This window comes from Zingiber officinale, chromosome 3A, assembly GCF_018446385.1.
Source record: "Zingiber officinale cultivar Zhangliang chromosome 3A, Zo_v1.1, whole genome shotgun sequence".
NCBI lineage: Eukaryota > Viridiplantae > Streptophyta > Magnoliopsida > Zingiberales > Zingiberaceae > Zingiber > Zingiber officinale.
In genome coordinates, this window is record NC_055990.1 from 159,348,643 (window position 1) to 159,365,012 (window position 16,370).

The window sequence follows — 16,370 nt, forward strand, 5'->3', positions numbered from 1 at the left end:
GAATAGATCAAAGTAAGGAAACTACGAAAAGGACTTCAAATAATTTAGACAGGTTTAGAAGGGTAGTAGCAGTAGAGGGAGGAGGGGGTGGATAAATAGCTTCCAAACTGGGAATAAAGATGGTATTTTAGATTCCACCATAAGTGCAGTTTCTCGCTGTGCATTAATGGAGGAAGCTTGTAGGGCCTGGTGTACTCGTTTAGTTTTGGCAGATGCACCTATCAAGTTGGTGACCAGTTCTTGGCCGCTGTCAATGGATAGTAAGTTTGCAAAATCTAATGGACCACTGACCCAAAGAATTATGATGGAGATTCCACCGGCTGACATGCAGTTGCACTGAAGTTGACAGCACTTTGATGTTCAAGTGAAAAACATGCAACATAAAGGTAATTGAGATGTGAGTCTCTGCATTAGTTTGATAGCTGTTCTGCTGTAGAGGAAAGCAATTTGAGGTTAAGGCCAGGTTACATTCTCTACTCTGAATTATATGTGATTGGATTTCCCTTGGATGGAAAAAGGGGGGAAAGGATGAAAAGAATTACAAAAAGAATCGATAGCGCCTTAGTTCTTGCAATCTGAACATAAAAAGAGAGAAGCATTAGTAGCAAAAAGATATATATATATCTTTCTCCTACATAAACAAAATAGGATAAGAACAATAGAGGAAATCTCACAAAACCACACGGAATGCCCTTGAAAATCTCGATCTGACGAAACCACACGAAAATGTGATGCTAGAGCAGCATGAGAAGCAGAGTTACAAGGAAAATTGAGTAGGACAAGCAACAAGATTAAGCTAAAGTATAATAACAAAATGATAAACTATGAATAACTACTGCACTGCAATTTAACATCTAAATACTAATAGCTAGAAGTGCAACCCAACAAGCAAGGTTGATAGCACTCATGGATGTGACACTCTTCACAGAAATTTGACCTCCAAAGATATATAGCCCTAATGCAACCACTGTACAATTGAGGAGAGAAAATCTAAACTAACTGCTATGATCCAAATCAACATAATAGACCAAAGCCATATCTACAATCTAATGATCATCCACTATAAACTCCATATCCACTATAAACTCGTCAACCGGAGTAATTCATCCAATGTATATTATGTTATGCATTATGTTCATCATGTCCTAGCTTAAAGTATGAAATCTTGCTATCTACCATCCTCAATGCATACCTTTGGTAATAGGAATAAAAAACAATATCATACCATGCATCACGAATAATTAAACTTTTCTACTTTATCGCATACCAAAACCATATGACAAACATATAAACATTATTATGTAAAAGAACATATATGTTCGACATAAATAATCTGCATGTTTGACAGTTGATATGATGAATGAACAAAGAACACTACTAGAAGTTAGCAAGTTAATACAAGCAAAGCAAGCAGAAGAGTCAACAAACTTGGAGTACTTCATAAGAATTGGTACACCCAACTCAACTCTCTCCTCACTCGAGCCACCTCCAATCTAAGCAACCTCTTAATCAATTTTAGAGAGGTATTATGCTTGGGAGAGTGACAATGAGTCACAGTAGCAACACAAGTGCAGGAGCCTGCAAGAGAGAGAGGGTGGGGTTCATGAGTGAGAAGAGAAGAGTCGGAAGGGAGATGCTGTCAAAGGTTTGTGGGTGGCATGGACAAAAAGGTCCTCATGACATCAAGAGAGTGAGAAGTACTTGCAAATGTGATACACATGAGTGATTGGGGAAAAGAGAGAGGGCAACCTCCAATTGAGTCCAAAAGGAGTCCAGTTCAAACCTAAAACAATACTAAAATCAATCTCCAACTTGAACAACTCTCAATTGGCCAATCTATTCACCCTGTGTTGTTATGATCAGGCATACCAAATTGCAGATATGGTACAATTCTTCAAACTCTGATTAAGATAGACAGGAGCAATTTGTAACCAATACCAGGAGCTAAATTTGTTCATGACCCTCCAATTGGAGATGGGCAAGGTCAATTTCTTCTTTGTTGTCAAGTATTGATGCCTTGATTGAGGTAAATAATGATCACAACACATCAACCACACTAAATGATCATGGGTACCATTATAATAAGAAAATTGGCAAGAAGAATCGAGTTCTCTTTGCTCCTTGCATGTCCAAATTGCCATATTGTGGATTTGACTTTGGTAAGCCAATCCTTGTCGTAAAAGTGGGCATTGAGAAAAAAGGTTGAGACATCTTAGGCCAATTTTCAGAAGCCTATCCTTGTCATAAGAGTGGGCATTGAGAAAAAAAGGTCAAGATCTCCTAGCCCAATTCTTCAAGTCAGAATAACATATTTACACACTACGAGCCTCTTGCACAATCCTCCACATTTTGCTTACGGAATGTTGCAATTTGTTTCTGTAGATTGTCACCCACGGCTGTAAACTTTTATACCAGATTGCTTTGGGTGCAGTATCTCATCCATGAAGGCTGCAGAATTGGGGAGCTAGAGAAAATTGCCTTGCTTCAGAACTTTTACTAGCTTCTTCCCTTCATGTGTCCATTGCTCCATACTTTTTTGAGATTCTAATTGTATTTATAAGCATTCAGTCACAGATGAGGAAGCTTTCATTTTTTCAAAGAAATTAGAACAAGTTACTTTCCACTTCCCTTCTCTGTTTCTAAAAGAGTTGCAGCAGAAACAACAACAAAATATGGTTACATCTCTACCCTTTTACTACATCATACCAAAATGACCACAGATTCCCAGTAAAACACCCTACAAGAAATAAGGACCAATATTGGACCATAACAAACATCATCACTGATAAACTGCATTAGAGTGAACATAAACAGATCTTATAAGTAGCAACTAACATATAAAACATGAATTAAGTCACATCACTTACTTTCCTCGTGTCTTTTAATATTGAAACCCTATGTGCTCATGTCTGCCCCACTGTGAAGCACTTACTAAAACTCTGCCTAAAGCTGCAAGTAGAGAGCTAAAAATTGTGCACTTACTTGACTCCCTTGCACTCGTTGTAGTCAAGATAATATAAGAAAGAAACAAGAAAAGAAGAGAGTTTATCTGAAACATATAAAACTAGGTTATTTACCTGCCCATGTTCACTAGGGATGAGATAAACTGCCCTAGGTTCAGCTGGAAAATAGGCAGTAATTATATGTCATGACTGAGACTGATTTCTTTTTTTTTAAAAAAAAAAAAACCATCATGATCTCCTAGGTGCATGACTGAGATTTATGTCAAAAAAGGAAATTAAAACACTTGTATTCAAACAAAATCACTACTGCTGAGAATGAGGAACATCATGACATCTTTGGATAAATAGAAAGAAATTAAGGCAAGTATTATTGCATCAAATCTCTTTCTTGTAAAGATGGGCCAGTTCTCAATTGAGACCACAGAACTATCAAATCACAAAGGAAAAGAAAACGAAATTTTGTAGGATGGATGGGAACGACCAACTAAATTTTGTCTTTATAATGCGGACTCTTGGCGATTATTACCCAATTTTTACCTTTGGTTTTAACGAAACATGGGTTAATTACTCTCGGCTCCATGGCGCTGCAATTACGGGTTTCGTATGAATGGGTGATAACTATTTTGATTGTATTTATACCGGGGAACGCGATTTATCGTTAATGTCGCGATATATTAATTAGAGTCGCTTTGGAGAGCACCGGGAATCTCTAATCGGACAGCCAATCGTATGCGACATCGACGACGGCGACGACGAAGAGATGGCTAGGCGAGAGGGATTGCATGAAGAATACGATTACCTGTTCAAGATGGTCTTGATCGGCGACTCTGGTGTCGGAAAATCCAACCTCCTCTCCCGCTTCACCCGAAACCAGTTTTCCCTCGATTCCAAGTCCACCATCGGCGTCGAATTCGCCGCCCGCACCCTCCAGGTCTCTATCAATCTACCGAGATATTCAAATATTTGGCCTTTTTGAACCCTGAGTGGCTTTGATGGATCTCCGTCCAGGGGTTCAATCGGTGTTCATATGTCGATTTTGATTAACCTCATTTGGATCTCTCTAGGTTTTACTTGATCGAAAATTTTAATTTGTCGGATTTAGCAAGTTTCTTGATAGGGATCGGCGCCTAATGTTTGTCTGTTTCCTTCATTTCCTATGCTTTCCGCTGGAGTTCGTTCGGAAATATGAATTTGGTTGTGATGTTAAAATTGATTAGTCATACTCATGGAAGGAGCATAAATGCGCTATCTTTCTTCCATAATAACAGACTACGTGATGAGATGAGTTTGAAAAACTGTAACTCACAAGCTATTTCCTTTATTCTACGAGGTTTAGATAAATTTTCATGGGGAAAAAATATACGTGTATGTATAAAAGAAACTACTTAAGAAGTATCATCGTGTGGTTTTGGAATTAAATTCTCGCTTCCTAGGGATTGTACCTTAGGATATGTTAGGATTGTTTCTTCTATCTAGATGAATTTTGAGCTAGAAGTGTTAATGACTGCCTTTATTCATTTTCTACAATTCTATTGCATTTTTATTTTAAACCTCACTTTCAGTATTTAAAAGAAGAGACTAACACCCTAATGTATGAAAAAGACAAGAAAACAGGAAGAAAAGGTAGCGCCAATAAATGTCTTTTCAATCTTAAATTTAGTAACACATGACATCCATACATGGATCAACTGGTTTAGCAAACAATTTGTTTGTATCAGAAATTCTCAAGGAAACTATTTTCCTAGAAAATAGTTTCTTGAGTTTTGTGGTTTTTTATTGGGGTGGTGATCATGATGGATGGAGGAAGGCTTGCAAAAAAAGGGAAAGGGTGATGCAAATTAGAAATCAATTTAGATCCTCCTAGATTTCTAGATTGGTTAGATGACATTGAAAACTATTTTAAGCAACATAACTTACCTCGATTAAAGGAACATAATTTGCAAATGATAACTCATAGGAGCCGCAAAGGAATTTCAGTAAAGTATTTAGGACCATCATTACATGATAGGGGCAGAACCTATTGCATTTTGGCCTAAAATAAAAAAGTAAAATTGATGAAAAATTATATTTCATCATATTTTTTAAGAGAGGCTACCTTATAACAAGTATGTAACTACAAAACAATCTTCCTTAAGTGAAGCAAATTCAAATACGACATCTAAGATCTTAATTCACTTACAATTGTCATCTCTAGGATATATAGTTTGTGTTGCAGTAAATATATATATAGGACTCTCTATTGACCTCCACAATGTTTTTTCTCTTTTGGGCTTTGAAAGTCGATCATCAGCTGTCTGGGTAGGTGGATATACAAGGTTTACATGTTCAATCAAGTTTGCTTGCTTTTTGATTATGTTAGCGGCAACCTTTTGTATGTATGCATTTTTCTATTTGCTCATAACTCTACCTTTTATTTTATTTTTAATCATTGCCCTCTCTTTCTCCTGACCCCACCTAGTGGGATAATGCTTGGTTGGTGTTGTTGTTGTATTGTCCTCTCTTTCTCAGGTCGAAGGCAAGGCAGTAAAAGCACAGATATGGGATACAGCAGGCCAAGAACGATACCGAGCGATCACCAGTGCCTATTATCGAGGTGCCCTTGGTGCACTCCTCGTTTATGATGTAACTAAACCGAAGTCCTTCGAGAATACTAGTCGTTGGCTCAAGGAGCTTCGTGATCATGCTGATTCAAACATCATAGTCATGCTCATTGGTAATAAAACTGATCTGAAGCACCTCCGTGCTGTTGCCCAAGAGGATGCTCAAAGCTTCGCTGAGAAGGAGGGCATTTCCTTTATGGAGACCTCTGCCCTTGAGGCCACAAATGTGGAGAAGGCATTTCAGATAATTCTTTCCGAGATATATAGGATCATGTGCAAGAAGTCCCTAATCTCTTCCACAGAACCGAAGCTGAAGCCAGGAGCTTCAGAGAACATAAGAGGAAACACCATTGAGGTGACAGAGACTAATGCTACCGACACACAAAGTAGATGTTGTTCAAGGTAGAAATATACTGTCTCCCATAACCCAGACATCAAAGCTAGAAGAGTGATATAGTTTTATAGGAATTATTTGCTCAAATGGAAAACAATTCACAAGCTCTCATTATGTATGCTGAGTTTAGTTCAGCTCTATTGTTCACCCCTTTGTATCTTCATTGCATTCATAAATTATGAGAAATAACATCCTTTTTGTATCCATAATCCACTATGACCAAGATCTTAACCATTATGATCACTCTTAATTTTGTTTGCTCATCCGCAATTTTGTTAGCTCTTTTTTTCCATATGCATGTGATTGTAGGAATTGGATTGGCGCAAGAAATTTGGTCTGCAAATATTTGTAGCATCAAGCATAGTTAAGAAACACAGATTCTGATTGCGTTCGACATTGATTTTGCCTAATTTCAATGCAATTTTGGTTATTCTACTTTGATGAAAAACAAATGTTTGACTACTAGAATGCCAAGGATAACTCTGGTTCTTGCATGGTAATCGATTAAGATGAGGCACATTTAAATAATAACTTGATAAGCCTGGCAATACTTAGATCTAATAATAGATTCGGATCCTCACATTCTACTCAGTCTCTAAAATAAAGATAATATTTACCATCACTCACCCACATGCTGCCCAAGAACATGCGACTGTGCCAACTTTTGCCAGATCTGTAGAAATAACAATTCGTGATAAAGCTTATGAGAAAAGGAAATTAATACTGTAACTATTTTGTCTCTGAATCGAACAATTAATATAATTTTGTCAGTCAGCTGGTTTCTTTATTGGTGGGTCTGAAGGACTGTTGTTGCCTGCACTGCAGAACAGAGAGATGGCAAACAAACTGAGGCTGATAAATTAATGAGTCCACGTACCTTGAGAAATAGTTCAACATATTTTACTAGTTTTTGGTGAATATTAGAATCAAGCACATGGACTCTGAGTCACCTTGAGAATAATCATGTGCCTAATTAATTAAACTTGATAAATAATCAATGGATGCTAGTCTGCATTCATTCTCTACAATTATAAGACAGTAATACATTCAACTGAAACGATGTGAAAATTTCAATCAGAAAACAAGGCTGAAAACTTATCAGAAAAGCTTACATCATGTTTCTTATCTTCCTGTTCTCCTGCGCAACAACTACTAATAAGTCAATCCAATCAATCATTGTGACAGAATAAATTTTCAATTTTCTGATGGTAGAAGAACTACTTTTGTTATCGTGGATCATAAGATCGATGAAGATAGTTGATACAAACACACAACCTGTAGGGCAAGCAGTATTGCTGCAGCTTTACAGAAGAACATGGTTTTTACAGTGGAGGACGTCTATTTTGATCTTTTGCTGCAGACAATTGTACTGCAGGAATTACATTTTGGATATGTTGAACTATTTTATACTTACATATAAACTAATATAAAAATTTAAATATTTATAAATGGTTATAAATGATAAGTCCACGATCTGTTTTTTTTTTAATAAAAAACTAAAATCTGTAGAATTATGGATTGGACCGATGCTGCGTAAATATCGATCCGGCGTAATAAATAATCCACAGCGGCACATGTACTGTACTAGAGACTGAGTGGTGGTCCGCGGACCTCTGATCCGACGGCACGGAGCGTATTACCACCCGCATGGGCGGCCGGATCTCCACCCCTCTCTTGCTCCCGCCTTTCACCGACTCTACTATTAATAGCTTGCTTCCAAAGACCACCGGCAAGCTCACATGATTGTCATCCCTTCCAGTGGTCGGCTCCGTCTAGTTCTTCTTCTTAAGGGATTCTGTGCTCCTTTTCTTGAACTAATCTGCAGCGATTTCGAATCCCTAGCTTCGGATCCGAGTGTTCTTCCCCCGATTGCAGCAAGTACGCTTTCTCGTGTACGGTGTATCTGTCATCTTTGCGATTCAAGGGGTTTGTTTGCTTTTCTAATTTGTCATTTTGTCCTTGTTTTTTTATTTTTCTTTTGCTCCTTGCGTTAAGAATTTTTGAATTAGTGAGTGAACTGGTGCTGGAAATGAACGAAAGGGTTTATTCCTCTGCAGATTCTAGCTAGATGCTCGGATCTAGACGCCTGTGAACTCCTCGGCGCCAGGGGAACGTGCTCTGGTCACGGGCAGCGGTTGCGAAGGTGGGTTATCGTCTTAGCTTTATGTCGTGCCTTAAAAGTCTTGGCTGATGGAGCCCTGCTTGATTGCTTCATAGCTAAACCACGACGAATGTACCTCCTTTTCCATCCATCATAAATTAAACGGTTGGGTTGGAGACGGTAACCAGTAGTTGTTTCTTTTGTGAATCTGTTTAGCTTTTCCCTTTTTCTCGCATAATCTGATTTGAGACAGCGAGAGGAGCGTGCATGTTTGAGTTTGATGATTTCTTTCACGTATAGCTATTGTCCTTGCAGGCTTGGAGAGGAGGGCGCACACTGCGTGTCAAGTTCCTATCTAGTTCGATGCACGGAGGTTGATGCCGAGTTGCAAAATTAAGCAAAGTACATTCTTGTTTGGTCAAATTATGCAAGGTACATTTATGATGGAATAATGATTTATTATGCTTTAGCCATACCCCTATGTGGACCAGTGACAGAAAAAGTGGAAAGATATGTAAAAAAGATGATAAGCTTCTCCTGTGTGAGATGACTATAGGTTTGAGCTTGGTCCCCGTTTTAAGACAAAAGTCTTCCGCTAGTCACAAAAGAGGTCATTTGGATATGATTTGACCGAAATTAAAGTCTCTGAGATTTGATATTATTTAAATGTATACATATCAAAGTAATTAAACCCCTGATAAAACATTAGCTATTAACTTTGTATTGTATTTGTCCAAAACTAATTATTTGGTTTCATCATCAACAATATTCAGATTTCTTTCTTTTATGTGTCATATGCTTCCTTCTTACTAACCTTGTTCAATTGTATGTTTAACATCTGATAGTGCTAAATTTGACAGTGGTGTAGAATGACATTCCGGAACCAGCAGTATCCAGTCCATGGTTAGTTCTGTAGTTTTTCTCACTTGACAAGTAATCTAATGGCAACTGATGTTGATGAAGCCTATCAAGGGTGGTCTCCAGAGCTCTCTGATGGATATGATTCACATGTAATTCTCTCAACATTTTATAATTTCTTTGATTTCCTGTTCTTGTGGCCTTGAACTACATACTACCAAGCCTTTTCTATTTGTCCACTCATGTGTAATATTATTTATTTGCTTATAACTTAACCACAACCATCTTTCATTTGTATCATAAGTCTTAGTGTTTTATTATTGGCCATATTGAGGAATGAAGGGTGTAATCATTAGAAGATGCTAATAGAGACAATTGTGGAAATGCACTTAGTCCATGTAATGAAAAGGAAATTGGAAAAAGTGTTTAAAATATTGATAAAACATAAATGAAATGAAAGATTCATGTTCCAAAATATGCAATATGAACTAAAGATTTGTTAGAAAAAAGAATATAATTTACTTGTTTGAGAGAGATAGAGAAACAAGAAAGAATATTATTTAGCTTTTTTTAGAGAGAGATAGCAATTCCAAAGTTGATGTATGTAAATAAATTATTGCATGTCACATAAAATATACAAATACCTTAGTACCTCAAAAAGAAATAAACTAATACCAAAGATAAAAATAACAAAAAAGTATAGGTGTTATGCTGGTGCAATCAAACCATGGACAAGACTAGTGTTTGAACTGAAATTGATCAAACTTCAACATTCTCTGTCATTGAGATGTACAAAATTTGTTACTACTTACTAGTAAGATTTATCTTTTTTTCCATAAGTTTCCTTTCATTTGTTATTTTAAGATAAAATTTACTTTTCTTCTGCTCATTTGATGGAAATTTTTCTGCATTTTGTTTTTTTTTGTGAATTTAGCATGTTGAAAGTTTATGCAAAAGATCTGAGTGTGAATTAGTTGGAACACGTAGCTTGTACTGTCAGATTCAGATCTATTTTATATCACATTTTTTCCTTTTCAAAAAATCAGCACAGCTTTTTTATGCCTCCCCGGTATGTAGTCAATTTTCAAAGTTTTCCTTCTTAGTTGGTGTGACATGCTTTTTCATCAGTTCAATATATGGTACACAAATTGCTATGCTGAATCTACAATGGAAAAAAAAGTATCATTCCCTAAACACTTTGTTTTCAAGAATTAGCGCCGTGTGTCAAAAATCATAATCATGCAGATGATGATTTCTCTTCTCTTCTAAACAAAAATTACACCTCATTCACCAGCTATTGACCACAATTATATAGGTAATTATGGTTAACTTGTTCTTCCAGGAAATTCCAGCTTCTCAAATACTTGATCATGGTTCCATTTCCTTTGGAAGATTTCCAGTTGAAACATTGTCATGGGAAAGGAGGTCAGTTTTTACTCACAACAGATGTCAGGAAGAGCTGGAGAAGTTCAATGGTCTAGTTGCAAAAAAGAAAGCTTATTTTGAAGAACGTTATAGAAAGATTAGAGCAATGAAAGCTGAGCAGAATCAGCAAACAGAACTTACATTGGATTATAGCGGTGATGGTAGCATTTCTAGTCAAAGTGGAGAAGAAGACGCAGCGTCTACACAGCATGAAAATTTTAGAGATGTGAAAGAGTTCAATGTTCATTCTTCCTCAGAAGAAGGTAAACCTGGGAGGGCCTATCAACAAGAAGTCAGCTGCAGTGAATCCTTTGAAGAAAAATGCTTGTGTCCAGAGTCCACACTACCTAATCTCATTTCACCGATAGAAATTCTGGATAGCCCTGAGCAAGATAAGAACACTGTTGACACTTTGCTAGTGCAGCCATTAGAAACTGCATTATCATTACCTCACACAACCGATCTAGAAGAGAAATCACATTTTAAGAGCAATCTTGACAATAAAGAGGTCTTGCAGAAACAATGGGACAAGGTATTAGATCTCGAGTCCAAAAGACAAGGAACAATATTGAATACAAGCAAAGCAAACTCTGATCAGTGGCTACCAATTGGAAAATCTTTGGATTACAAATCAATTTCTTTTATTAAGGTACTGCAGCAATCGACTTTGGTTGGTTTTTCTCTAATCCAAAGATCAAGATTCTCTCTTGAATTATAGCTGAAGAAGCTTTAAAAAATATTAAGAAGGTTTTGACTGAACCCTAATCTCAATTCTCAACTACAATTATATTATGTGTGTTCGGTAACATATTGCTATTGAACACTAGGCATCTCAGCTGGAGCATTTCTAAGTCAAATCATAAACTGACTATACTGTTATTCAGATTTCTCTATCAAGATTGCTGATATGATGGGTGTCCTTTAGCTGATACTCATGTCTTTCGTTGAAACAAATGCAGTTCTTAATGGTTACATCCAAATTACAACAATAGAAAATAAAGAAAATGAACGTCCAAAAATATTAAAACCTCTCTTCTATTTTATATACCTGAGACAGCCAATCATTTTTTTTGTGTGTTCAGGATCTTGTATCAGGTAGAAACATTAAAGGAGAAACTAAGGTGAATGTGGTTCAGTCATCAAAGGGAGTAAGAACATCAGAAAAGATAGCCACTCAAACTCTGATCATGGCACCAACTTGTAGATTCAATGGCAATACTAGGCCTAACTTGGTCACTTCAAGTAAACCACCTGTAAAAACACATTCTACTATCACTACCCCAGGTCCATTTACCCTTGTAATGGAAAGAAGAGCAATCAAAAGACGAAGTACAGAAAAGCTGACCTCTGGGGGTTCAAACATGCATGTATCTAAGCCAAGTCATGCGAAAGATAGTTCAAGTCTACAGGTGAGATTTGATTTTAAAGTACTACTAAATGGGGTGTCAGTTTAAATTAGCTTCTTCTAGTTATTTTAGCAACTTTCTTGGAAATACTGATGATTTTTACTAGTCGCCTTAAGAAACACAATGCTCGAGCATTTGTCTTGGTGCATGAATATTTATCCAAAAGTACTTAACCAACGTTTATATATTGCTCATATTGTAATAGCTTGGCACATAAGCCATTTATATCTTTGTTTAATTTCTCTCTTCACTAGAAATTTTCTTTTATTTTAGTTGCATAAGCAACATTTTTTTACCATAATGTTTGTCATTTTCTATTGTCATCCTGCCATTTTTACAGGTTACAACAAAGAAAGATGCTGCAACAAGCAGATTGATAAAACAAAGAGGACCAGAAGTTAAAAGGTTCATTAAAACCATATTACCGATAGCTTTATCGTAAGAGGACTTATCTTCCAAATATTGTTTCTTAATGTTACCCTATGAATTTAGGGACATAAAAGGAGTAAGAGGCATGCCCTTGGCAGTCGACAATCACTCTAATATCTTGAAGAGAGCTGAGGCACATGTTGTGTTAAGGAATTGTTTGTTTTACAAGTTATACAAACCTTCTATATAAATTCATATAATGCTGATTCTTTTTTCATATATGTTTTTTTTAGCTTGTGTTAGTACTTAGTAAGGCTAAATATCGTCTTAAATTGTCATTGTTTTATGAATTAACTACGCTTTTTTAGAATCTAACTTTTTTGTTTGAATTTCCAGGTCTGTTAATCTTCCTTATAGGACCAAGCTTACAACTTGTGTTGGAGTTGATTCCCAATGTCAAACAGCCAAAGGAACTAAACAGAAAGAGGTAGTTTTTTCTGTGAGTTGTGTATGTTGTCTTGAGTTTGCACCAATTTGATTTTCCTTATGACAACAATAAGTAGGGTCGATAGCAGATCTAAATACCTCATTTTAGGTATTATTTGATTCTGAATTTGATTATCTGCAATGTGAACATGACCAGCTATCTGTCATTCAAACCCAAACAAATACCTGCTTTGGATGATAAAAGGATATGAAACTCTTGTGTACCTATAATTGTAAAGAAGCTTGAACCTGATTTGGACCAAGTATTAGTATAATGAGGTAAAGCAAACCTTATTTAAAAGCGCTGGGTACCCATGAATACCTGACTATTAGGTATCCATTGCCATCCTTAAATAAGTATGCAACTTATTCCTCTAAAAAAGAGTCCACAGATATTGCATCATTTACCAATCAATATTGTTCTTACAAATTGGGGAGAGAATGTTGCTTCTTCTACACCAAGCTCATGTACCCATTTGTTTGTGTAAGAATGTTATAAGTTGTTAGGTTATTAACATAGTTGGTTTTGTCCCACATTAGGTGTTAGATTCAAGGTTTTATAGTGTTTGCTAATATATCCCAAAAGAGAGGCCATCAATTTCAATGTGATCGTGGCGGCATGTCCCATATCCTTCAGTCTTGCTCGATTCCTTCCCTTCCATATTGTTCAACTTGATTTTCTCGATTAGAATGGCAACAATGTTCATGCCACTCCATTTCTTTCCTCTCTCCACAACTTGTCTTCTTTCCTAGGTTAGTCATTTTGTATTATAGGGGGAATGTTATTAGTCTAATGGTTTAGTCCCACATTAGGTGTTTAGTTAGGATTAGTTTTTCCATCAGTTTATACTATAAAGTCACTGCAGCCTATGCTATTTAGATTTGTGCCTGGATTGAAACCATTAATCTAACCACAGGAAAATATTTACCACAAATGTCGGTGCTAGCCTTTTTTGTAACTTAATGATTTGGATGTCAATGGAATTATTTGAATTGTTGGGATGTAGTTAACCAATTTCCATTTCACTCCTAATTCTTTAGAGAGTTGGAAAGGGAGGATTCAGCATACTATATAAAATAAGTACAACTAAATGACAGTTCCAAGTGAACGCCTGATGTATTTGTTGCTGTGCCAATGTCCTTCACTAATGGAGATGCAGTTTAGTCCCTGGCATAGAGACACTAGATCTGTTTCAACAGCTGTTTCACTGTTATTTGCTTAGTTTAGTGATTTAAAATGTCGACAGGAGAAAGATCAGTGTTAGGCACAAATTCTACTCACTTTTGAGATCCTTCTTCCGCCTATTCAGCAATTCACATTTTCGCTAGACCCTTTGAGCATAAAAGTTATCCTCAGTAAACTTTTTTTGTTTTCAAAATAAACGAAATGAGCTTTTTGGATATGAGCTCTCTTAAACTTTGTATTTTCTTGTATATATTTATTTTCTCGGATGATCTCGTTTATTTTCAAGCAGGGAAATGACAAAGGCAGGAAATTTCAAAGAATTGATGCAAAGACAGCTCCTACAATGTCTGGGAATGTAACGGCGACTAAGAAGGTTAAGGCTTGTATTATTTAGAGAATTTTAATGTTCTGCTTGTTACTTCTTGCTGTGTTCTTGTGTATGATGTAGTATTTTCATGAATATGTAGGTGAATAGATGCATGCATTTCATTCACCTTTTAGGCTTTCAATCATGTGATTTCTAGCTTCTCTGTAAATTTTTCTTCAGAAGAGTTTAGTTCTCGATAAGACTGCTTGGATCCACACTTCAGTTGGAACAAAATTACACATTCATGGCCTAAACTCTTCCTACATACTTTGCCAGGATCTGTTGCCACTTTTATCATACCTATCATCATCTACTAACTTTCTCCTGAAATTGCAGCCATTTGTCACTCGAGAGACGCATTCATCTCATGGAGGGAGAAATTCAAGGGTCGATAATCTATCTGTCTGTGACAGGAAAATGAGGTGTGCCAATCTTTTGATCTAATTCGAATTCCTACATCAGAACAAACAAATTCACTGCCATTGATCAACCCTTTCATCGTTCCTTCTTCCAAGCAGGAGATCAGGGACACCACAATGGCGATAACCTGAACGTTTAAGAGCCACTTGATCTGAGATGCAAGAGGATGACTTACAGAAACATCATCTGGTATTGCACAGTCGAACTGCATCACCAATGCACATCCTGTTTTAGGAGGCCTTGTAGCTTTGCTAGGCAGTCGTGTAGTATCTATGCAAGTTGCTGCTGTACAAATATGTAACATATTTATCTTGCTAGTTGTCCTAAAATTTGTTTAACTAAAATTGCCTATCCTTGTTTAAGAATGTGCTCATCTACTGTTATGGGCTATGTACGAATAATGAACTGTATATTTGTCATGCAAGCTGTCATGCACATTTGTGGAATCAAAGGAACGATCTCGGCCAGTCCTAAGAGCATCCAACAACGCCATTAACGTGTGACGTGTTAATAGTAATATATTATCATATATGTATATATAATTTTTTCAATAGGTAGGTATTTAACGTGTTCAGTTCTTTCAACACGTTAATACTACAGTGCAGTCACGTAGATATTAACATTGAAATATTAATAGCATTGCAAATGGCCTAATGTGGTGGTCAGTGTTAGTTCCCTTTCAAATAATGCTTTCCTATGTATATATGTCTTTCCACCAATGTAATGCATAACGATAACTTTTATATAGTTCTAAAATCGTTCTAGAAAAAACAGATGATCACACCTATCGCAATGAAGAGTGGAGACCTGGGGCGATTTGATCCGCCCTCAGAGCAGTTTCCGTGCTCAAGCTCGTTAAAAAAGCTTTCTTAAAAGGGGTGGTTTAGGCACGGATTGGATATAATATACATTTTTTTTTAGTTATATAAAACTTTTTAAAATATTTCTTTGTTTCGTCGCGCGTTTGTTATTATATTATTTCCTTCGATGTATCAACAATTTGCTTTTTTTTATGAAAGATTTTTTTTTTTGGATGAAAATGTATCAACAATTTATGTACTTTTTTAGTCATTGATATTAATTCATAAAACATGTATGATTCTGACTAACTTCTAAGAGTCTTATTAAATTTCTTAAGACTCCACAAGAAATAATTGTGATTTTTTAATTTTTCTTTAACACGATATGTTTCGATTTTACAAGAATATGATGCATGTTTGACTTGCCATCGATAACAGAGCATTCTGCACGCAAGTCATCCATTTTAAATAGGCAAGAACTCGACAACTTTTACCTTTCTTCTTTACATTTCTAAAATTTTCGTACCTTCATAAAAGTTTTTTTTTTTAATCTGAAACTTTGTAATTTTTGACAAATAAAAAAAAAAAAGAGATTCATCTGAATATATCTTTTTAACCTTTTTTAAAATGATTAAGAGATTATATAACTATAGGTGTTCAACGAATTCTAGTGCAAGGATATCAACAGCCTTATGATATTTGATACTAAATTGAAGAGAATCTTAAAAATCGCATTCAAGGCCCCACCAGCATGGCGTAGCGGTTAAGACATAATGAACATAAAGCGATGTCGAGGTTTGATCTGGGTGGTAAAAAATTAAATACGTTCGTCCCTAGTGTTTCCGTCAATCTGTCCCAAGGTCAATATAGAGGAGGTAAATCATGAGCGGCTACTAGCCTTTAGAATAGTGACTAGTATATAAAGGAGGCATTTACCTCGATTTTGCCGAGATTCTAACCCCAGACTTCATGGTGACAACATCTCATGCGCTAGC

The 16,370-nt window shown here is 36.2% G+C and overlaps 2 protein-coding genes across 9 annotated transcripts; both read left to right on the forward strand.

Annotated features, from left to right (window-relative positions):
- Positions 1-3,526: 3,526 nt before the first annotated feature.
- Positions 3,527-6,168, forward strand: LOC122053061 (ras-related protein RABA2a-like). The gene is made up of 2 exons (XM_042614923.1): positions 3,527-3,894; positions 5,472-6,168. The coding sequence occupies exons 1-2, from the start codon at positions 3,724-3,726 to the stop codon at positions 5,967-5,969; spliced, it is 669 nt and encodes a 222-aa protein (XP_042470857.1). The 5' UTR covers positions 3,527-3,723; the 3' UTR covers positions 5,970-6,168.
- A 1,508-nt stretch (positions 6,169-7,676) lies between these two features.
- LOC122053062 (protein WVD2-like 7) lies at positions 7,677-15,026 on the forward strand. 8 transcript variants are annotated; one of them, XM_042614924.1, is made up of 12 exons: positions 7,677-7,883; positions 8,015-8,100; positions 8,374-8,490; positions 8,919-9,068; positions 10,259-10,990; positions 11,424-11,750; positions 12,088-12,152; positions 12,240-12,344; positions 12,513-12,603; positions 14,078-14,161; positions 14,492-14,577; positions 14,674-15,026. In XM_042614924.1, exons 4-12 carry the CDS (start codon positions 9,000-9,002, stop codon positions 14,699-14,701), a joined length of 1,587 nt encoding a protein of 528 aa, XP_042470858.1. In that variant the 5' UTR covers positions 7,677-7,883; positions 8,015-8,100; positions 8,374-8,490; positions 8,919-8,999; the 3' UTR covers positions 14,702-15,026. The 8 variants fall into 8 exon arrangements, with proteins under 8 accessions (XP_042470858.1, XP_042470861.1, XP_042470862.1 ...); XM_042614927.1 differs by having other exon boundaries at positions 12,240-12,326; XM_042614928.1 differs by having other exon boundaries at positions 12,240-12,320.
- Positions 15,027-16,370: the final 1,344 nt, after the last annotated feature.

Coding starts and splice junctions, on each gene's coding strand:
- LOC122053061 (XM_042614923.1), top strand. CDS start 3,724: ATGGCTAGGCGAGAGGGATTGCATGAAGAATACGATTACCTGTTCAAG. Junction 3,895..5,471: donor TCGCCGCCCGCACCCTCCAG/GTCTCTATCAAT, acceptor TCTCTTTCTCAG/GTCGAAGGCAAGGCAGTAAA.
- LOC122053062 (XM_042614924.1), top strand. CDS start 9,000: ATGGCAACTGATGTTGATGAAGCCTATCAAGGGTGGTCTCCAGAGCTC. Junction 9,069..10,258: donor CTGATGGATATGATTCACAT/GTAATTCTCTCA, acceptor TTGTTCTTCCAG/GAAATTCCAGCTTCTCAAAT. Junction 14,578..14,673: donor GTCTGTGACAGGAAAATGAG/GTGTGCCAATCT, acceptor TCTTCCAAGCAG/GAGATCAGGGACACCACAAT.